Below are 22,720 nucleotides of genomic sequence, written 5' to 3' on the forward strand. Positions count from 1 at the left end.
CACCGCCCATGCCGCCACCAGGTGGTATACATCCTCCTCCCTGGACATCGACGTGTAGAAAAGGGGGGTTTATTAAGACGAGACAGGGATTGTGACATAAAAATGTTTTTGTAATTTTTCTTAATTCTTTTTAGGTTTTCTGAGCTGAATTGCACCCAAAAAACCTGAACTTTTAGCATTCAGTATTTTCTGTGGTCTGGGGTTTTCTGGCTCAAACAAGTGCTCTGATTTTCCTGCTGTTGTCATATGTCACAGCCTGCAAATCCCATATATGTGACCGGGGACAGTGGTTTAATATACAAGGGGGCCATGGTCATTTTTCAGTTCTTTACATATTATGAAACTGCACACTGTAACCTTTCATATGATGTATTGCTCATTGAAATTGGGGGGGAAATTATGGGATTTGCCAGGTCACCTCTCCTCTTCCTTATACATGAATAATATATACAAAGTAATGCAGATAAAACATACCATGCCACCTCCTCCCATTCCACCTGCAGGTCTTCCCTGAAAACAAACAGAACACATGGTAAATACATGAATACCAGCGTTATCTGTCTCTCTTCAGTCTCCACCACGCCAAAGGTATGGAGAGAGTATGTTTTGCACTCTGTCCGTCCGTCTGTCTGTGTGTTTGTTTAGTATGAGGAATGTTCATGTTCATGTTCATGATGAGTGTCCTTTTCTGCACATAGGATGCTGTATACCTTCATTAAAATGACATGTTGAGGACCCACTATTAATAGTAAGCTTATTGTACAGCTTGCTGACAATGGTCACTATACTGTAGGTTTGCATGCAGGTTGGAACGTATAATAAACGCTGATGTACAGATTTCTCCTAAACCGGTCGGACAATAAGCTGAACACGGAGAAGGACTTGTTGGCTCCTGTCTTTTTCTTTTAATTATCAGTGCCATGCGCTATAAGGAGTCATAATTAATTAATTATCAGTGCCATGCGCTATAAGGAGTCATAATTAATTAATTATCAGTGCCATGCGCTATAAGGAGTCATAATTAATTAATTATCAGTGCCATGCGCTATAAGGAGTCATAGTTCCAGTGGCGCAGAGAGCTGCGGCACAATGAGAAGCTCACCCCGATGATGTTAATGGTCTGGACGGACACATCTCCTGCGATGTTAACGGCACACACTCGTTCCACAGGGAGCCGGTGTGGGAACGTGTAGAAGTCCTTGCCGTTGACTTTGATCTGTAATTGTCATGGAATGGTCACATCATGGTATACTCAGTGGTGGAAAGTAGCTAAGTAGATTTACTTAAATAGGCTACTGTCTGTACTTAAGTACAATTTTGAGGTATTTCTATACGTATTTCCAATACTTTTACTTCTACTCCCGTATATTTTCATGGAATTTATTTTCTACTTTTACTCCACTACTACTATTTATTTGAACACTTTAGTTACTAGTTGCTTTAGTAGATTTGTATTATTATTACAAAACATACATTAACCACTTCAGCCATATACATTTTGGCCATTCCATTGAAAAATAGCAGATCTACAAGCTCAGATCTACAAGCTGCTATTTTTTAAAAATCGAAGAACGAAAGTAGCACATGTGTGTTGTTTGTGTGACCTGGTAGCCCTGTGGGCCGGCTAGGATGACCATCTCGAAGGGCTGTCCCAGGCTGAAGGGCATGTCCCGGGTGCTGTCCTCCGACTGCCAGCTGCCGTCCTGGCGGCTGTTGAAGACCACCTTGTCCCAGCCGCTGAAGCGAGGGTTCAAGTGCATGGCGATGTCACTGCCCTCCGTGGACTGGCCACACAGCAGGTTGACTAGGAAGCTGAAGAGAGAGAGTAGAAGTCGTCAGTGTTGAAGGTGGTGTACAGTATAGGCTATGTCATATTGGTTATAACGTTCTTAAAGGGGCATTTCACTTTTAAACACGTTTTGGGTCGCAATGTCAATTTGCATGTCTGCTCAATTTCCATGTCTATTTGCATGTCAGCTCCTGACTTCTATAGTAGACAAACCCAGATGCAATGCTTTGAGCATCGTGAGCAAGCATCAGTATAGTTACAGTACAAATGTGCGAGTCAGGGCTATGTTTTTGGGCTATGTTTGCCTTTATTGAGGGATATAGACTGATAGGAAATGGGGAGTGACACGCAGCGAAGGTCTTCAGGAACGGGAGTTGAACCCACGACACACAGTCAGGCGGCATTAGCAGTGTCCATGCAGGCGGCTACGCCAGCCACCCAAGCCACTATTTCCCAATTCCAATTGCGTTTTGTCTTATATGTTACGCCTGCTATTCCTAAGCCCCCTCAGGTCAACCATTTCATGGTGGGACCGTGGGTAGATCTGGTTGAGCTGGTCATTTTAAAAGTAGTTCTCAAGTCAAAAAAGTGTGGGCACACCTGGGATACACAATAATATAGCTCTGAATGCAGTGCAACTAATCGCTGAGAGTGGCAGAAGTCATTGTATTCTTTACAGCTGTATAATTTAGCTTGACTTATATCTGAATCGTCTTGTAGCCTATTAGATATTAGTCAGACTATAAAGTTAGATTTGTGTTTACTTTGTCTGGTAATATGCCCCGTGAGATTAAACTGAACAATATTAGCAGACACATTTGAAAATAATTTGAAAAGAATTAACCACAGTGGAGGGAGGGACAGGCCATTGATAAGAGACCCTGGTGAATTCAGACCCCACCCTCGCTCTGATTACACAAGGTGGACCCTCCAGTGTTTAAACAATGTCAACACATTGCAATAACAGACAAAGACTGTAATCGTTGGAACTGATAACTCTGTGAGCCTATTAGTGAAGTATATAAATACTGCCATGTTTTACGGTTCAACTTCCGCCTTATATTATCATACAGTATCACAGAAACATTGTTTGCTTGTACTATAGTACTTCAGCATGCAGTGGTGGATGGAGAACTTATCATTGTTTTACTTAAGTAAACGTTGTAATACCTCATTGAAGGGGGGAAAGAATGTACTGTAAACGTTCTGCAATCACAACTTATATTTGACTTGAGTAAACTTTTACAAAAGTACTGGCATTAACGCTGTTATTGGGCAGAAATCTCCATATTTGAACAATGTGTTTTTTCATAAATTAATGCCCTATACTTGATCATACTACAGCTACAGCATCACACAAAAGCATCACAAATAGCATATCCCCAAGCTCAAAACCCGCGTGCCAAATCTGGAAAGTACTATTAACCAAATATGTTAATTAAGTAAAAACCATGGCCTGGGCTGGCCTAACAATCCAAGCACCATAGGCTGCTAATCCAGCCTGACAGCGTGTCGCAGGTTTGACTCCCTATCCTGTGTGTGTGTGTGTGTGTGTGTGTGTGTGTGTGTGTGTGTGTGTGTGTGTGTGTGTGTGTGTGTGTGTGTGTGTGTGTGTGTGTGTGTGTGTGTGTGTGAGAGAGAGACCCAAATGCGACCCCAATGAGCTGCAGAGGTCAATGGGGTGTGCTACAAACAGACGGGTGCAGTACTTAGTTTAGACAGTTTTTGGTTTAGACTAGTCATTGGTTAGACCAGTCATTAGTCCTACAACTACAACCTATCTCAAACCCTCACAGCCTCACCCTAAACCTAACCTCCCACGGGGCAACACACCTAAACCTAACCTTAACCCATATCTAACCAATGACTAGTCTACCCACTGTTATATACACAGTATAACCGTATATCGGTGACAATATAAAGATGATTCTGATTCTGTCAGATGAATGTAAAATATAGTGAACCCAGAGCATGCACACAGAGGCTTTTAGGCTTATACCTGTAATGTTGTACCCAATGTGTATTGGTGTAAAGCACAGGTGAAAGGGCAAATTAAACTGTATACTGTGTAATATCAATGTGTATTGGTGTAAAACACATGTGAAAGCGCATATTAAACTGTAAACTATAACCAATAACAAATTCCCCCTTTTCCACCAAAAGAGCTGTGGTTCTAGAACTGGTTCTGTTCTTTATTTTATACGAAGGTTTATATCACATCTACATCTTCCAACCTGAATATATAGTGACATGCGCCCACTTTGGTTCCCACTTCAGGGCAAGAAGAAGTAGGTATTGGTTCCAGTTCCAAACCAACTTTTAGGGATCGGAACCAATTAATTTGGTTTAAAAAAGAAAAACGAGAAAAACCGGTTCAACCCCGGTGGAAAAGGTGCCACAGTAACATCTCACTTGTCGGTACTGTCACGAACGGATCCTTGGATATATATGGACATTCCATTTCTCATGCCTCCATTGATGGGTCCTGTGTAAGGAACACTCTGCAAAACAAACAGAAGAAGGGTGGACATTTTGTTAATGCTGCAGATGACTGGGTGTTCCCAGCGATTATCAACCTTTTAATTTCAAGGACCCCTAGTTTGATGTTGATTAGGCCACGGACTGATATTGATATGATTCTTATCGCTAGGACACCAATTTACCAAAGTGTACAAATGGAACGGGTGCATTTGGCTACACTCTCAGTTCCAGACACGGAAAGGGTCCATTTAGTGGACAACTATCAATTATTATACTGTTCAGCTGATTAAAAATGTAATACTATTTTATTATACATCTACTCCACTACATTTCAAAGGTATACAAATCTAATCTATCTATCGGCCTTCTGCACAGTGATGCTTTTGCTTCTTTAGGTTATAGACTTTTATGCTGGTATTGCTACTTTTACTCAACCCGAAGGCTATCATTTAATTATACATTATACAATATTTTACATTATAATATTTCACATTCTGTATTTCAGTTGATTCAACTTCAAAAACAAAAACTGTATTTGTCGTACTTACAGGGCTGTACACAGGCTGGTAGCCGGGCGGAGAGACGAACATGACGGTGAAATGAGTGAGAGAGATGAAGAGATGAAACAGACGGAATAAGCATAAGGACAGGAAGTGGTGATGGCTGGTACGTTTTAAGGGCTGCAGGTGTAACCACACCTACATTCATTCACCATGACAGATGTGTGTTTACCTTCAACCCAGGAGAGACAGGAGTGGCTCTCCTGAACAAAAGATGGAAATAAGTGAGTCACCTAACCTGCAGGTATTCAATACATATTTGACGAGCGTGTGTGTGTGTGTGTGTGTGTGTGTGTGTGCAAGCGCGTGCGTGCATGTGCAGTATGTATTTTATGTATTACTTATCTATTACACCATAATGTTCAGTTGAAATGTTCCGTTAAAAGTTCTGTATTAGAACTTTACTTGAATAAGAGCACAAAATCTGTTTACTGGTACACCCGTAAAGGTGGTAAAAATCGAAATGCAGGAAAATTGTCTTAAAACTCGGCAGACACTTTATTAAGTAATTAAATGCACATAAATGCTATCGCATAATGGTCTGGTGTGGTAACACTATAGCCTATAGAGCATATACTGTAGCAGTGGGCTTGTTTTTCTGGACCCACTGACAACTCTCCAATACATTTTCCCATAGAGAACATATCATTTATATCAATTATGTTAAGCCTAGAATTAAGCCATCCAGGATCCTGGTTGGTTTATGAGTTGGTCCAGCCGGCTTCATTCACTGCCATGTATTTCATGGAACTTCCAGTGCGAGGTTTGCCACAGACGAGCGTCATGGCAGTGTCGTTACCACGCCTTTTGCAGATGTGACTTATATGCCTTGGAATGTGTTCTGAGGGAAGCATTCAATTTCATTGGCCCTCGCGTGCGTCCAATCAGCAAGGGTGGGAGGCGGGGCTAATAGTGAAAGTGGGCGGGGATAAGAGTGGGAGGCGGGTTCAATGGCATTTTGAATTTTGGAGCGGCATCCATTGCTTCACTTAGCCCTAGAATGGCTCTTGTTGAGTTTGGGTCACACAATTGGCAGGTGCTTTGCGATAGGTGCTGGGTAATTAATCACACCACCTGCAAACAAAACTTTTGTGTTTCCCTGGTCAATTGGTGATGACGTCTGCAGTAAACAGGACGTATTTGTAAAATCAGTTAATCGATTATTCTGGCCCCCCTCGCCCGGAGAGAAAGATGTCCGTGTGCATCTCTTGAAAAAGTGGAGATAATTGACTAAATACACGTTTTGTGCCAGAACTTTCACATGGATATAAAACTAGAGGACCACATTTAAAAGCTGCCCTCGGGGAAGCAATTAAACATTGGTGTATGTATAGCATTTAAGCTGCCCTGAGACCAGCAATGTAACATTTGATGCTATACAAACACCAATGTTAAATTGCTGCCCTGAGGGCAGCTTTTGAATGCTGGTCTCAGGGCAGCCAAATTATATACATACACCAATGTTTAATTGCTGCCCTGAGGGCAGCTTTTAAATGCTGGTCTCAGGGCAGCCAAATTCTATACAAACACCAATGTTAAATTGCTGCCCTGAGGGCAGCTTTTGAATGCTGTTCTCAGGGCAGCCAAATGATATACATACCCTAATGTTAAATTGCTGCTCTGAGGGCAGCTTTTGAATGCTGGTCTCAGGGCACCCACCTGGTGCACCGCTTGCCATCAGTGCTATTAACCGAAAGGGTGCTGATGGAAATCATATTATTGGTCATTCCCACCCTATAGTGGGTCAGGCTGTAGAACCGGCCCTGCAGCATTGCAGCTACTTCAGAACCAACAGACACCTTTAATTTTTTATTTTCTTCTCTTTACTGTATATGGTCCATATATGGCCAGGCCCAAATGGACCCTACATCACAGTGTTGACAAATGTGGACCTTAAAAGGCAGATCACAGCCTCAAAGATGTGCTATTGCTTGAGGGTATGGTTGAAAGGGAACAGGGAAGGAATAAGGAAAGGAGAGGGAAAGGAAAAAAACGCACACAATAAGCTATAGTTAACTGATTTATGTTGCATTAGCTATAGCTATCTAACCAGTCAGCTCCAAACATTTTGTTACTAGACACTGCTAACTAGTGGTGAAGGTAACAGTGAAGTAAGTCCATCTTGTTTTCCGCCACTTATTTCCCCCAGTTGTCTCCTGACTTGCAAGATGTCTGTGTCAGGGCTGAAAGCAGAACTGAAGTATTTGAAGTCTATTTTCAAACCAAACCATGAACGCTTCAGAATTGTAGCCTGCAACCATGACGAGCTGAGCTGTCAGTTCAATGTGAGCGGAGAGAAATGGGTGACCATCCACTGCAACATGACAGAGTCTTACCCCTCCACGCCTCCAATATGGTCTGTGGAGTCCGATGACCCAAACCTGGCACAGGTTTTAGAGCGTTTGGAAGATGTGGGAAGAGGCAACACCCTGCTTTTGCAGCAGCTGAAGAAGCTCATCTCTGACCTCTGCCGGCTGTACAACCTTCCCCAGCACCCTGATGTGACGAAGTTGGACCCGCCCCTGCCCGCAGTTTCCGTAGGACAAGAGCCAAAGTATGGGACCACCGACAAAGTCCCATCTGAGGAAGTGGAGGAGGAGGAGGAGGAGGAGATGGAAGAGGACTTAGAAGACCTGGAACTGGACGACTTCAATGAGGCATTGGAAGGGAATAAGTCGGAGGATGAGGATGATGTTGGAAAGAAGAACCTGGCAATCCTGCAGAAGATCCGTAAGACCCAGACGCAGGACAACGTGAATGGAGTCGTGTCCGGCTCAGTGCAAGCGTCTGACCGTCTGATGAAGGAGCTTAGAGACATTTACAGGTCCAAGAGCTACAAGACAGGCAGCTATTCTGTGGAGCTCCTGAACGACAGTCTTTATGAATGGCATGTAAAGCTGATGTCAGTGGACCCAGACAGCCCTTTACACAAGGACCTGCAAGATCTTAAGAAGAAAGACGGACTGGACTGCATTCTCTTAAACGTCTCGTATAAAGACACATTTCCCTTTGATCCACCATTTGTGCGAGTGGTTTCACCAGTGATTACCGGAGGTTACGTTCTCGACGGAGGTGCCATCTGCATGGAGCTTCTCACAAAGCAGGGCTGGACCAGTGCCTATTCCATAGAGTCCGTCATCATGCAGATAAGTGCCACGTTCGTCAAAGGAGAAGCCAGAGTGCAGTTTGGAGCCCAAAACAACCAGTACAATGTTGACCGTGCACAGCAATCCTACAGGTATCTGGTCCAGGCCCATGAAAAGCATGGCTGGTACACGCCACCTAAAACGGAGGGCTAGGAGATAACCACTGTCCATGGTTCCTGCACTATAGGGCCACATGTAGGATCAAAAGCGTTTTGGCCCTGAAGCGAGCCGTCTTGATTTATGTGTCCAGTGTTTTATATTTTGAATATATTTCACTTTGATTTCATAATGAAAGTCAGCAGGGTTTGGATCGGACTGGATGCTTGTCCAGAGTCATACATCATACATATACAGTATATGTCATAATTTACTGAAATTATAAGACTGGCCAGGACATGATGTCTGAGATCCACATGGTTCAATGTTTTTTTGTTTTCTGTGGTCAGTGGTGGACTATGTGCCTACACACATGCACAGTCACACGCATACAAACGCATGAACTTGCTCTAACAAATTATATTCACAAGTTCCACCATCATCCAAGAAATCACACCCAGTGTGAAGTGAGTGGTGCAGGTACGTATAGCATTGGCACCAAGCACAATCCAAGGTGAGTGGAAGAGTTCTGTCTTAGCTGATATGGCACCCTAATATGGATATGACTGATGTCATTAGCATAATTATGGCCATATATGGACACTTGTGCTGCTATAGACACATACTGTAGAGTGTAGACACACTCGCTCAAAAATAAATAAATGGATAGTTTGCGGCAGGGGCACAGAACCTCAGGAATTTCCGGAGCCATCACAAGTGGCCCAGAGTTGCAAGATGCAGTACAATTTAGGGGCTACTCCCGAAAGTCTTCCACCTTTCAAAATACTTTTGAAAATGTATTGCCCAAAATATGGACACTAGATTGAAAGTGTAGTTCGTTGGTATAAAATATGTTTTCAACAAGAAATGCAGGATCAGGATTGTCCTAACAGCATTGTAATATCAATGTTCTGTATTCTACACATCCAAAAGGTCCAGAAATAAACATTAGTGACATTAACGGGACAAAAAAAAAAAAAAAGTAAAACAGCTGTAGCGCTGCAACTATATACAGTATTTGTTGATTATTCTATCAACATCAGCATCGGTTATTATTGTATACTTTGTCATACAATGGTGTCGTGCAAAAATAATGAAAAAACCTAATCTAGAAGCTCAAAACACGTCGCAAAAACCCTTTGCTTACAATGACATGCCCAAAGTTAGTTCAATATTATTAAATAATAGATAAATAAACCGATTATGGATAAGTTTTTATAATTTCTTAAATGTGTTACTAATAATTACACCCCCACTGGCACAATATCTATACTCAATCTGCCATATAGATGGTTGTGGACAATTCAGAAACCTGTGTTAACCAATTACATTATCGATGGATATTCCAGACTAATAGAAACCACTCTTTCTGGAAAGTTAGCATGATGATAGAAGCAATTGTCTCTCCCTGGAAAGTTGGCATGCATAATAGAAGCCATTGTTCTTGCATAACAATAAAATAAAATGCAATTTTAAAATGTCCACAGTCCTCCTCTGAGACACACAGGGCCCTATTTTGGTGGCTTAAGTACCAGGTCTTATGACTTAACTTAAGACCTGGAGGCGTGGTCAATGCCGTTTGGACACTCAAAACAGCCAAACAGCACTGGCCACACCCCCAGGTCTTAGGTTAAGTCATAAATCAAAGTCAAAGTCATATGATTTGTCACACACGTTACTGCAGTGAAATTTGTTCTCAGCATTTGACCCATCTCTTGGAGCAGTGAGCCAAGGAGCAGTGAGCTGCAACTCTTTGATGCTGAGTGCCAAGCAGGGAGGCATTGGGTCTCATTTTTACAGTCTTTGGTATGACCCGGACAGGGATCGAACCCCAACCTCCCAGTTTCAGGGCAGACACTCTAACCACAAGGCCACTGTCTGGTACTTAAGACACGCAAAATAGGGCATACAGTCTGAACCAAGATGGTGCCATTCTATAATGAGCTTTGGTGAGGACCAATATGAAGATAGGTCCTTTAAGGACATTGTAAACTAATGTTAAAGATTCATGAGTTCTCGATGTATTTTATAGTTGCTTCCAAAGCCTTTGAAGTGCAATGCCTAGGTACTGGGGTACCTCAAACCCTAACCTGACCAAAACCGCAAGGGAGGAGCAGCGCATGGTCGCCTACCTTAACGCATGTTCGCCAACCTTAATCTGGTCGTTTTCCGCATGTCGGACCAATGACTGGTCGGAAAAGCATACGGACACTGGTATAATATCCCGGGCACATACTGTATGTTATTGTGAGGGTTCTGGTGCCCAATAGAACATACACGTTAAATGGCGTGGGTAGTATATCAGCCCCATTTGAGATAGCAATGGGATTTTGTCAGCAGTTTTCATTGTTGGGATGAAAACTTTCAGTATCCAAATTTTCTATTCATTAGTAAAACTATGTGCCCTGCATATTTTATACACGTATACATACAGTCGTATTAGCCATGCCGTCGTTAGACACCCTTTTCCCCACAAGAAATGTATTTCTATAAAGAATAGCATATGTCATCATGTATTGGTGTTTGCCCATTGTGACATAGTGATGATGTCATGATATGGATGACTTTGGTACTTATAGGCAGATCACATAGAGCTCCACGAAGAACCTGGCAATGTTAGGTCTTAACTACAGCAGCACAATGACCCTGCCACGCCATGTCTACCAGTCAACAAAGCCAACTTCTTGGGTGTCCCCACCAACAGCAGGAGAGACCCTCTTCGAAGACACCAGCTTTACAGCACCACCGATGAACAGTCAGTGTTTCTACACCCCTGGGCTTACAGACACCCCTCAGGGAGGTGCAGGGATCGACCACATGTTTGCTGATCCAGTGTCCAACGTTGGAGTGATGTACGCCTCATCGCTGGCGTACAACCAGGGAAAGGATATCGTGAACAAAGAGATCGACAGATTCATGGCGGTGAACAAGCTGAAGTATTTCTTTGACGTCGACACCAGATATGTCATCAATAAAATCGTGCTGCTTATGTTCCCATACGTTCACCAGGAGTGGGAAGTGGGTTACCACAGAGACACTCCGCTAACACCGAGGAACGACGTGAACGCTCCCGATCTCTACATACCCACCATGGCCTTCATCACCCACATTCTGCTGGCCGGGGTGTCTCTTGGCCTTCAGGATCGGTTCAGTCCAGAGGATTTGGGACTGTTTCTCAGCACCGCTCTGGTGTGGCTCAGCATCGAAGTCTTTGTCATGCGGTTGAGTCTGTACCTGCTCACGGTGCTGAGCGACCTCTCCACCTTTGACCTCATCGCCTACAGCGGGTACAAATATGTCGGGATGATCTTCACCATGCTGGGCGGCTTGCTGTTCGGCAGTGCTGGCTACTACCTGGCTCTGTTATGGTTCTCCGTCGCGCTTATGGTCTTCATTGCTAATTCTTTGAAGATGAAGATTCTCTGCAGTATCTCTTCTGACTCAGCTAGGACCGGAGCCAAACTTCGATTCCGCCATTATATCATTATGGGCATGGCTATATTTCAGCCACTTATCATCTACTGGCTGACCTCTCACCTGGTCAGGTGACTGCGAATGTTTAGTGGCAATTCCATTTGTATTAGAATGACCTCCAACAGAACCCAATCTGTGTTGATGATGCTCACCGACACGTGAGGGTAACCGTTTACCTACCTGCCTTTCTGTTTCTGCCCCAGTCAGTCAGCTCACACAGTGAAGGATGACCTGCCATTTGCGTTGATGGAAGAGTTAAAGACGTTCACTGATTTGTACCAGCACAGTGAATAGAGGTTTTGTTCAAGAGAAAATGTCTCACAGCAACACTTTGTATTTCCATCATGTGTGTAATACTGACAAAAGGCTTATTTTTTTGGCCCACATTACAATTGTATTGGGTATGTGAGTTGTTTAATTAATCTTCTTAATCCCCACCTTGTCAGTTTACATTATTAATTATTATTGGTGTTGGGGAGGGGGGCGGGGCGGGGGTCCCGAGACATGGCCAAAGCATTTCTGGGGGTCCCCAGCCAAAAACGTTGAGAACCCCTGAAGTAAAGGACACATATGGGACTGCTATGTGAGCGGACCATCACTTCACTCCGTCACTTCCAGCATGTTCAACACGAAAAACAAGACAAGCTACATGTTGCATGCCATGCATTTTATTTGACGTTCACATTATATAACCAAATGATGAAGTAACATCAATTAAAGATTGATGTTTAATTAAATTAAATTAATTAAAGACAATGATGATATTCTGGCTGTTCCTCCGACTCCAAGTCTTCCTTGAGGAGCTGTGGAAGAAGCACATGAACACATTATTACACAAACAAAATGGCAAACCTTAGTGGTGGACAGTAAAGAAGTACATTTGCTATTTACTTGAGTACTGTAATTTTTTGAGTGTCTGTACTGTACTTGAGTATTTATGTTTGTTAGTCCACTACATTTCTAGGGAGTCAAAAAAGTGCATTATGAATTAGCCATAATAGGCCGTGATGGGCTGTGTTTCTGGAACAATGTATATTAAAAAGAAAATTTACTTTTAGTTTGGAATTTGTACTTTTAAATGTAAGTATTATTCAAGCATCTACTTTTGAATTATTATTATCATTATTATTATTATTATTATTATTATTATAGGCCTAATACTATGACGCAAGTAGGCCTACCATGTCCATGCGTCCACCACTTCAAATGCCCCACCTGCAAGTACATACATCAATAATAAAATTATAGACGACGATGACAACAATAACACCATGTAATACTAAAATCACACTCATGTGAAGTGAGGAGCGCCCACAGTGGCTGCCACGTAACATCGGGGGGGGGGGGGGGGCATGCTGAAAACGAGGGGGGGGGGGGGGTGTGCTTAAATCAGTCCTAATGGTGTGTTCACACAGGCAGGACAAGTGGGAGTATCGTTTAGAGCAGCTAGATGCATCATTGTCTTTACATTGTCATGTCGCTGGCTTCCATTGACAATATGAATGGTACTGCATCTTTGAGTCTGTCTGTCTGTTTATTGTTCACTCTGTGCGTTGTCGTTCGAAAATCCAGTGCGCTGCGCACCGGGTGTGACGAGTGCCCGCACTGAGCGACCCTACCCTGAAGCTGGGGTTGCGTCACAGCTGTGGTCGTTCGTAAATAAGGCACACTGTGACGTCACCGCCCACCACACTCAACAAACTGACCACATTCCCGGTGCGCATTCAGAACATTACATTTTAGTAAACAGAAAATAGATGAACACTATAAAATGAAAGCTGACAAATGGGGTACTCTCTGATAATGTATTTTCTGTTCATTAAAGAGCTGGCCAAGAGACCCCTGTGTGAGAATTTACGTCATGTGTCTGAGCAAATCGACATGTTACGTCATGATGATATGTACGATGATAAGAGTGCCCCTCACTTCACACGGGTGTATATACAGCTTTTGTCCCCACACGTCTCAATATTTGCCATCGACAATGAAAGGAGAAAATGGTCAAATGTCTGCCAAATATGATGTAAATTTGTGGCACCACCACCGCAATTGAAATACCATTGACAATTGATGTACGATGACAAGAGCGCCCCTCACTTCACACGGGTGTGATTTTTTATATTTATACAGATTATAGGTTCTTGGTCCTCCTAGATTACTATTTCTATGCATTCGATGTATTGCGTCGTGTTTTTCATAATAATGTTTCAAAACAACTTACTTTTTCCAGATTTTCCATGTGTTACTATAACTTGCTGGCATGTTATTCACATGCACACACCTCTTCCCATCATAGCTAGTATATGGAGACACACAAAGCTTCCAACCTAAACCTGTAGGAAACATCAGACAATAATTAAAGACAGGTGTCACCTATTGTCATCTTACACAGTATCAAAGACTAATTGTGGTACCAAGACAGGATAAACAATCATGCGAGTATAAGTAGATTTAATAAAATATGAATACATCACAATGAGCTATCATACTAAATATGGGGCCGGCCCCTAAAGTGTCTGGGAAGTTAATAGACAAAACAGACAATGCTAAACTCACACCTTGAGTCTATGCTTTTTAAACTCATTAGAAATATATAAAGACAATAAATATATAAGGAAACATTAAATATAAATATAAAGAAGAGACACCATTGGAATCCAGACCACTCATATCTGTTCTCATAGAACTTCTAAACCATATAATGGAATTTGGAATACCCAATTATATAAGCCAAAGTGGCTGACTAGGCTAAACTCTAAAGGAAGCAGCCCAATAAATGCTCCTCATTAAGACCTTTAGGATGCTCTGTCTGGAGTGTGTGAATCCAATAGGCCTCCCTTTGGAGTAATGCTCTGTCCCTATCACCCCCTCTTTTTAGGGGGTTTACAACTTCAATCCCCTGGAACCTCAAAGTGCTGACTGCATGACCCACAGCATTAAAATGTCTTGCAAAATGTCTTTCATTGCATAAATCCACATCATCATCTTCCAAATTGTACTGTATTATTGTTCTGTTATTATCCTCGTTTACAGTAGGCCTACCTTCCACAAAAATATGCACCCGTGACCCATTTAGTTTAGCCTCTGGCAGTGCATTTGCCGTTGGTATAGGATCTGTATAATTGTGTCATCTGCTTTAATGACAACATTGTCATGATGAAGTAAGTGTGCCCAGAAGTGTCCGGACTTGGCCACAGAGCCTCTATGACAAATGATTGAGCCCAACTTATACTTAATTTTACTGCTATCACAAATGGGAATTTCGATGAGATCAGAATGACACTACAGGGGTGTGGTGCACCAATTCCCATCATTATCAATACGGTTCACAGAAAGAGTAGTGAAATCAGGATAAGCAATCCAACATATTTGTCTCTTCATTGCAGAACCACAAGCTGTACAAATTTGTTGACTTTCACCTTCCATGATTGAGTGTTCAAATATAGAATTGAGGTAGTTGTTGAGCGGCAATACAAGAATATTAGGCATATCAGAAATTATTTTAACTTCCAATGCACATTTTTGCAGGAACAGTTGCGCTGCGACGAACGCTAAAACCGTTTTGTTGCGTCTCCCATTGGTGTGGTTTGGGCTTTAGGTCAACGTAGAATCCCACTGAAATATTTAACATTTTAAAGAATGTTGAGGCTATGGGGCTGGGATTGTCCAAATTTGGGTACAGATAATGTGTATCCGTGAATCTGAGTCTCTCTGAAGCTAATCCTATACAAACCACTGGACTAATCAGCACCATAAACATTTTGTGCACAATGCCACTAGGCTAACATAGAACCCCACTACTATGTCTTTCTCCCACATTATTTATTGATCTATACTTTTTGAGATATTTAACTCAAATATATTTAAGTCATGGGACTTGGATTGTCCAAATTTGGATATAGATGATGTATCAATGTGATGATGACATCAATTCAATCTATAAAATGTTAGACGGTATGCCATAACTTGAGGTTAGTGTAGTTTAACACATAGCCCAGTGAGAAATCATTATCTAATCAGCATCAAACTGAAGGAGGTTTGAGTATACACAAGTGAAAATGTCTCGCAGATATGATTCCCGAACTACAATCTTTTCCCCTGAAGGACGCTTATACCAGGTGGAATACGCCATGGAAGCCATCGGTCACGCCGGAACATGTCTGGGGATCCTGGCGAACGACGGCGTCCTGTTAGCTGCAGAGAGACGCAACGTCCACAAACTGCTGGATGACGTTATCTTCTCCGAGAAGATTTACAAGCTCAATGAGGACATGGCTTGCAGCGTTGCCGGAATTACATCGGACGCCAACGTTCTCACAAACCAATTGCGACTAATCGCACAGAGGTATGCGTTGCATTACGGGGAGCCTATACCCTGCGAGCAGCTGGTGACACATCTGTGCGACATGAAACAGGCCTACACGCAGTTCGGGGGTAAGAGGCCGTTCGGTGTGTCCCTGCTCTACATGGGCTGGGACAAGCACTACAGATTTCAGCTGTACCAGAGTGACCCCAGTGGCAACTACAGCGGCTGGAAGGCCACCTGCATCGGCAACAACAGCGGCGCCGCAGTGTCCATGTTGAAGCAAGAGTTCAAAGAAGGGGAGATGACGCTGGCCGCAGCGTTGACCCTGGCCATCAAAGTCCTCAATAGGACCATGGACGCCAGCAAGCTCTCGGCGGACAAAGTGGAGTTGGCCACCCTGACGCGGGAGGGCGGGAAGACGAAGATCAAGGTGCTGAAGCAGGAGGAGGTGGAGGAGCTCATTGAGAGGCACAACGCAGACGAGGCCAAAGCAAAGAGCAAAGCTCCGCAGGAAAGTGAGAGTAACGTTGGCAATGTGTAAAGTTGTCTACTACGATGTCAGCTCTATGACGGACGTCTGCCACCTCCATATCTGGGTAAGGTTTCAACCCATTCCAACCCCCGTTGTCTTCCAGTCTAAAATTTCAGTTAGAGGAAAAACAAAACAAAAAACAAACTGCCATTATTAGATATTGTTTACTTTATTGTTGATATCGTTTATTGGGGCGGCTGTGGCTCAGGAGGAGAAGCAGGTTGCCCAATGATCCGTGGGTCGGCGGTTCGAATCCCGGCTTCTCCTGTCAATATGTCGAAGTGTCCTTGGGCAAGACACTGAAAGGCAAGGTGGGCCTTGCCTTTATTTTTATATTTTATATTTATTCATGTCCCAAGCTGGGCACTTTGTTTTACAGCAGATAATAAAAGCTCTTAAAACACATTACAAACAGTAAAACATACATAAACAACAGACATACGTATACATTATCACAGATTGTTACATTAATCTGTATTAATGTAACAACAATGTAATAATGTAGCCTTCCAGGCTTCACCACTACATCGAGTATCCCACAGATGTTCCTGGCCAGCATCTCCCCCCGCAGGGAGTGGACAACCCTCAACCGCCTGAGAACGGGTGTGGGACGCTTTGGTGCATCCATGCAGAAGTCACAGAAAGTGCCCACTGCAAATGTGGGGATCCATTACAGACCACACATACCGGCCACCAAATGGTGATCAAGGCTTCATTGACCTAGACAATGACACACTGGCTTGCTGCAACAGAGCTGAAGGTCTAAGGACATATACGACAGAAGAAGATTATATATAAAGTGCAACTACATCTATCCTCACCACCCACCCCTGAGACTAAACAGCATCTATACCTCCTCCTGCTTCCCTTGTTGATGGCATGAATGGAGGTAGGTATAAATGAAAATGTGTACCTGTTGGTTTTGCCATTGGCCCGATGGCAGGAATTCATATTCCCGGTATAGGGGGTGAGAGCTGTCTGCTAAACCTGCTAGTGACTCAGACAGCTGATTTTTTTCCCCCACAATTTTGCTAGCCCTCTTAACAACCCGGTTAAGGGCATTTTTCTGTCTGACACCAAAGTTACCATACCAGCAAATGGCAGCCAGTGAGGACGCTGGGGTTCACTGTGCGCCGCTTCACCTCCAAATGTATGAATGAATGAATAAAGTGCTTTGAGTAAGCACGTAGTGCATAGAAAAGTGCTATAAAATCAATCCAAACCAGGTAGTTTTGATGGTGTGGATCTTAAAGAGGCTAGCTGTCCATTTTCCTACATAATCTCGCAAACCGGCAGGCTGATTTTCTTGACCCTTCTTGCGCCCACTGCAGTGCCAGCAGGTAAAGGAAGTATAACCTTTTTCACGTACGTACTGTATCCTATACTTCATTCTTCTTCATTTTTAACTACAATTTCAGAATGGAAGTCAATGGGGCCCAAATTGGACTGAAATCGTTCCCAAAACATCAGTGCCATTACTGTCTCATGCAATTATCTATGACACCATATTAAACTGCTTTGTGGAAGACATACAGTACTTCCGGCTCCATGGAAATGACCTGCTTTGCCTTAAAAGTCTTAGTCGATGTGTTTGTAGTCAATGTGGTGACACACTCACAACTCATAGTGCAGCCACTTGAAGTGTCACAAAAAGGCATCTTAGACACAGTACCACTTTCCTGCTCAACCTAACAAATGTGAAACATGTAAGCAAGTTCTCCTGTTAAGATCTGGCACAGAAATCCCCAAAATGTTCACTCTCTTGTGTCTGTACCAACAAAATAATTATACTGTGTCCAGTATTTGTGCCTTTTTGGACAGGTCACCATATGTGTCATTGTAAACCTACAAAAAACAGAAATGGTATATCATGACACATGAATCCAATGACACAGGCTCATATACCTTTGAGCTGATGCAACAAATACTGACTGACAGCTAGTTTCTTTGTTGTGTCATACGAGAAAACTAGTGTGTCAAACTAATCCAATTTCAGCAGGTCAAACAAAAGCATAAATGCACAGACAGATGCAAACCATGTACACAGGTTACACCCATTCCAAAACTATAGACAAAAATCCTTCACCTGACCTAGAGAATGGCAGGTGGCTGTGTGATAAGACTATAGATGAGTACCATCAGCTCTTGCGCTCTATGGTTGTTGACAAAATGGCATATATTTGTCCCAGCACTTTTGTATGCGTGTGTATGTCACAACTGCTGCCTCGAAGAGCCGTTTTTTTGTCCAGTATCCACACTGGTCTGGAAACTGCACTTTTTTTTACCTTTGACAACAGTAGAAGGCCTGCCGCTCGGAATTTTACACCTCTCCCACTTAGCGGAGAGTGGGGTGTGGTAGAGGACATCTCCCTGAACATGTGCGTATGTCACAACAGCTGCCTCGAAGAGCCGTTTTTTATCTAGTGTCCTATTTGTAACGGAATAAGTAATTTGTTTTTAATAACTGTATGGTAATGAAAATACACAAACATAATTTGTGTTGTATATTTTCGTTTAAATACTTAATTTACTGTTTTAATGTGCAAATTGTGCAAATTAATCGTTTATTTACTTTAGCGGGTACTTTTATTCTGAAGAGCTCGGCCACCGGAAGTCTTATCCTAGCTACCTTATCCTAGGTCACTCGACACTGGTTTATTTACTACAGCCGTAATGGCGGAATCGGCGAGAACCTCTTTGTTGTGATGCTTATCGTAAGAAAAGAGACATTTACACATTGTATAAGTAGGCCTATATTACAGTGGGAACAGAGAGCTGTAGGCCTACACATTATATACGTTATAAGTATATAACACATTATAATTTAGATAGCTGGTGAAAATGTCTCATAATAAAACAAGTCAATTGGAGTCTGTACGGCTGAAGATAAATGAACATATGACGTCGATGGTAGAGGACATATTGTGTGTTTTGGACAAACAGCGTGGTTTTGATTGTTGGTAGTGTGACGCTTAATGTCAAGAGTGTTTGTGTTGGAGCGCCTCGGCGCTAACCTGACTCCGCCAGATGGGGCAGCTGAGAGTACCCAATTAAAAAAATTGGAAAGATACGGTGTAAGAGGAACTGCAAACTCATGGTACCTTAGCGACAGAACACAATTTGTACATATGAATGGTGTAGATTCTGAAGAGCAAAAAATTACATATGGAGTCCCACAGGGCTCTGTATTGCATGGGTCCAAAGCTATTTATTATGACAATAAATGACGTCTGCGATATATTAAAACAAATGAGCTGCGTCTTGTTTGCTGACGACACTAGTTTGTGCTGCTCAGGAAAACACCTGGATCAGCTCTTGGATACAGTGAAAAATGAGCTTACAGTATTAAAGAAATGGTTCGACATTAATAAATTGTCACTAAATCTAAGTCAAACTAAATTCATGATTTTCAGTAATAGATCAATTGACAGAGAGGCTAAAATTATGATAAATAATGTGGAAATGTGGAGTGTTTGAGAATACATTTCTAGGTTTAATTATTGACAGTAAACTTAATCGCCGTACCAAAGGAATACTTCAACCGGATTATCACACACCACCCAGCCTGCACACACTACCTGTCTGTCAAACCAGACGAGGGTCCAGTACTTAGAGTTTACAACAACTATCGTCCCCCCCCAGCATATAAAACTACCACACTGTGACATTATGTTTCACCATCTAAAGCTGCCAGCTTTGACACACCAGTGACAAGTCTACCACAAGGCAAACAGAGACACACACATTTTAACAATCAGCAACACAAAAGTGCTATAGTCAATTCATTATTATTTTTAAGGATGGGAATCTGCGCAAACCATACACCTGCCAAACCAACTTAACCAAACCAATGTAACCAACGTACCAGACATAGTTTACTAAAGATAACTATAAGCCAACATTAAGACAAACTCCAAAATGAATTTCAGCTCAACCAATTCGATCTGCATCCAGCACACCAGTCCCACCCCCCCCCCCCCCCCCCCAGACAGAAACAGGCCAAGCTTGAAACACAGTTCACGTTGTCCAATATAATACTCTCCCTCACAACATTGTCTGATCCAACATACAAAATCCAGTCATTCAGTACCCTTTAATAAGGCCTGTAGCCCTATATGGCTAATTAATAATGCACTTTTTTCACTCCCTAGAAATGTAGTGGACTAACAAAGTACAAACATTGGTCTTAGAAATGTACTGGAGTGAAAGTCATATTCCAAACATAAACTCAAATACAGTACAGACACTCAAAAACTTTACTTAAGTACAGTAGGCTACTCAAGTAAATAGTAAATGTACTTCTTTACTGTCTGAGGTTTGGCATTTTGTTTGTGTAATAATGTGTTCATGTGCTTCTTCCACAGCTCCTCGAGGATGACTTGGAGTCGGAGGAACAGCCAGAATATCATCATTGTCTTTAATTAAACAGACAATGTTACTTCATCATTTGGTTAACTGAGGCGTACAGTATATAATGTGAACCTCAAATAGAATTCATGGCATGCAACATGTAGCTTGTCTTGTTTTTCGTGTTGAACATGCTGGAAGTGACGGAGTGAAGTGATGGTCCGCTCACATCCCAGTCCCATATGTGTCCTTTACTTCAGGGGTTTTTGGCTGGGGACCCCCAGAAATGCTTTGGCCATGTCTCGGGAACCCCGCCCCGCCCCCCACCACCAATACAAACTGACTGCAAAAATAATCTTAACTAGCAGAGTGCGCAAGTACTGTCGACCGCTACAAACTGTCAAATCTCAGTTTCTCTGTGAAGGAATGTTTGAAATGTTGAATCATTAGGTTTAGCTACCTACCTGTCACGGTGCCGGGCAGAGAAGGTGTAGGACCCAAGTGCAGACAGTAGCAGCGGAGGCAGAATTCAGGTGCAAGATCCAGGTTTATTTAACAATGCAGGGAAACAGGGAACTGGCACGAGGACAGAGAACTGAACACACAAGGGCATATAAATAGACATGGGATAACTAGACACAGGTGACAATCTACTGACAATCAACACTGGGATAGGCTGGGGAACTAAGGGGACACAGGTGGAAACACTGGCAATCACAGGACTAGTGAGACAAGACGGGAACAGAACTACAGGGGCAGACAGGAAAGCACAAAACAAGACTACAAAATAAAGGTTCACAGTGTTAAGCAGAACTGCAACTACGAAAAAAGGAAAATACATACTCCAAAATCACAGTAACACAAAGAAGTAAAACACTAACTAACTAAAAACCAAGGAACACAAGAAAATCCAAAACATGTCACGGAACGTGACACCTACTGTACCTACTTTATGCATGTAAACAAGTAAGACGCGCAAACGCGTGAAGCGAACGCAGCTCGTGTGTGTGTGGTTGTGTGTGTGTGTGCTACAGCTGCGCCCTGTGTGTGTGTGTGTGTGTGTGTGTGTGTGTGCGTGCGTGCGTGCGTGCCACAGCTGCGCCCTCTGGTGGCGGGCCGGTGGTGTAACAGCGTGACACCACACAGCGTGACACACACACAGACACTCAGCCCCTGCTGTCATAGTAAGTGGCTCACTGCGTTCGCAAAAAGTAGTACAAGTATGGTACAAGTTTCTATCTATAAAAGAAATACAGTTTTATCGATTTAGAATTATTCTGGATCCCTTTTAGTTTCTAAACTGATATATATATAAACTGAAATAAAATATGTTATCACGTACAGTATGCAGTATAATTATTTATTTTAAATTGTCAATTGCTTTAACTTTACTTAATCTTGGACTATAGTGATATTAATACTAAATGCCTCTGTGTATATGTATATGTAATTTGTTTAACGGTATTGTGGTTACTTTGCGCCACGTATGCACCGTCCCAGCATATGACGTCAGGGTATAACTAGCTCTCAATGATGACGTAATAAACATGTGGATTAAAGGACCCAATGCCTTCGATGGTGACGTATATGTTGATCAGTGTCGGGTGGATTAAAGGAAATGCCTCTATGTATATGTAATTATGTATATGTAATTTGTAAGTTGATTAGCGGTTTACTGTGGTTACTTTGCGCCACTTTTGATGCGTATGAACCATCCCAGCATATGACGTCAGGGTATAACAGTTATACCCTGACGTCATATGCTGGGATGGTTCATACGCAAGTACTAGTACGCAAGTTATACTATAACTGGTATAACTAGCTCTCATGACGTAATAAAGATGTGGATTAAAGGACCCAATGCCAGAGTGTAATTGGTTATCGATGGTGGCGTAATGACGATATGTTTTATTGTCGGGAGGATTAAAGGTAATGCTCCTTCCTATACATGTATGTAATCTGGCACCACTGCCGTATCAGGCACAAGTA

At 42.6% G+C, this 22,720-nt stretch overlaps 4 protein-coding genes across 7 annotated transcripts in view; 3 read left to right on the plus strand and 1 right to left on the minus strand.

Moving 5' to 3' along the window:
- LOC310864683 (galectin-4-like) overlaps positions 1-4,907 on the minus strand; it is an 11,737-nt gene extending 6,830 nt beyond the window's left edge. For 2 of the 3 annotated variants that reach the window (XM_083773387.1, XM_083773386.1), the window contains exons 1-6: positions 4,819-4,907; positions 4,202-4,290; positions 1,605-1,812; positions 1,103-1,216; positions 475-510; positions 1-40 (exon numbers count right to left, since the gene is read on the minus strand). The exon at positions 1-40 is cut by the window's left edge. In XM_083773387.1, the coding sequence (XP_083629513.1) occupies positions 1-40; positions 475-510; positions 1,103-1,216; positions 1,605-1,812; positions 4,202-4,290; positions 4,819-4,860 (529 nt within the window). In that variant the 5' untranslated portion in view covers positions 4,861-4,907. The remainder of the gene's footprint in view (positions 41-474; positions 511-1,102; positions 1,217-1,604; positions 1,813-4,201; positions 4,291-4,818) is intronic. The other variant, XM_083773388.1, reaches the window with a different exon arrangement.
- A 2,091-nt stretch (positions 4,908-6,998) lies between these two features.
- Positions 6,999-8,129, plus strand: LOC310864061 (ubiquitin-conjugating enzyme E2 Q2-like; the record flags this gene model as incomplete). Of its 2 annotated transcripts, XM_083772610.1 has the most annotated exons (2): positions 6,999-7,241; positions 7,380-8,129. In XM_083772610.1, the coding sequence occupies 2 exons, from the start codon at positions 6,999-7,001 to the stop codon at positions 8,127-8,129; spliced, it is 993 nt and encodes a 330-aa protein (XP_083628736.1). The 2 variants fall into 2 exon arrangements, with proteins under 2 accessions (XP_083628736.1, XP_083628735.1); XM_083772609.1 differs by having other exon boundaries at positions 6,999-8,129.
- Positions 8,130-10,712: 2,583 nt separating this feature from the next.
- Positions 10,713-11,621, plus strand: LOC310864486 (protein YIF1A-like; the record flags this gene model as incomplete). The annotated part of the gene is made up of 1 exon (XM_083773174.1): positions 10,713-11,621. One exon carries the CDS (start codon positions 10,713-10,715, stop codon positions 11,619-11,621), a length of 909 nt encoding a protein of 302 aa, XP_083629300.1.
- Positions 11,622-15,604: 3,983 nt separating this feature from the next.
- LOC310864487 (proteasome subunit alpha type-4-like) lies at positions 15,605-20,805 on the plus strand (the record flags this gene model as incomplete). The annotated part of the gene is made up of 3 exons (XM_083773175.1): positions 15,605-16,367; positions 16,898-17,043; positions 20,749-20,805. The coding sequence occupies 3 exons, from the start codon at positions 15,605-15,607 to the stop codon at positions 20,803-20,805; spliced, it is 966 nt and encodes a 321-aa protein (XP_083629301.1).
- Between the last annotated feature and the right edge of the window lie 1,915 nt (positions 20,806-22,720).

Source organism: Protomyctophum parallelum (assembly GCF_964188405.1).
Source record: "Protomyctophum parallelum genome assembly, chromosome: 9".
NCBI classification, from domain to species: Eukaryota; Metazoa; Chordata; class Actinopteri; order Myctophiformes; family Myctophidae; genus Protomyctophum; species Protomyctophum parallelum.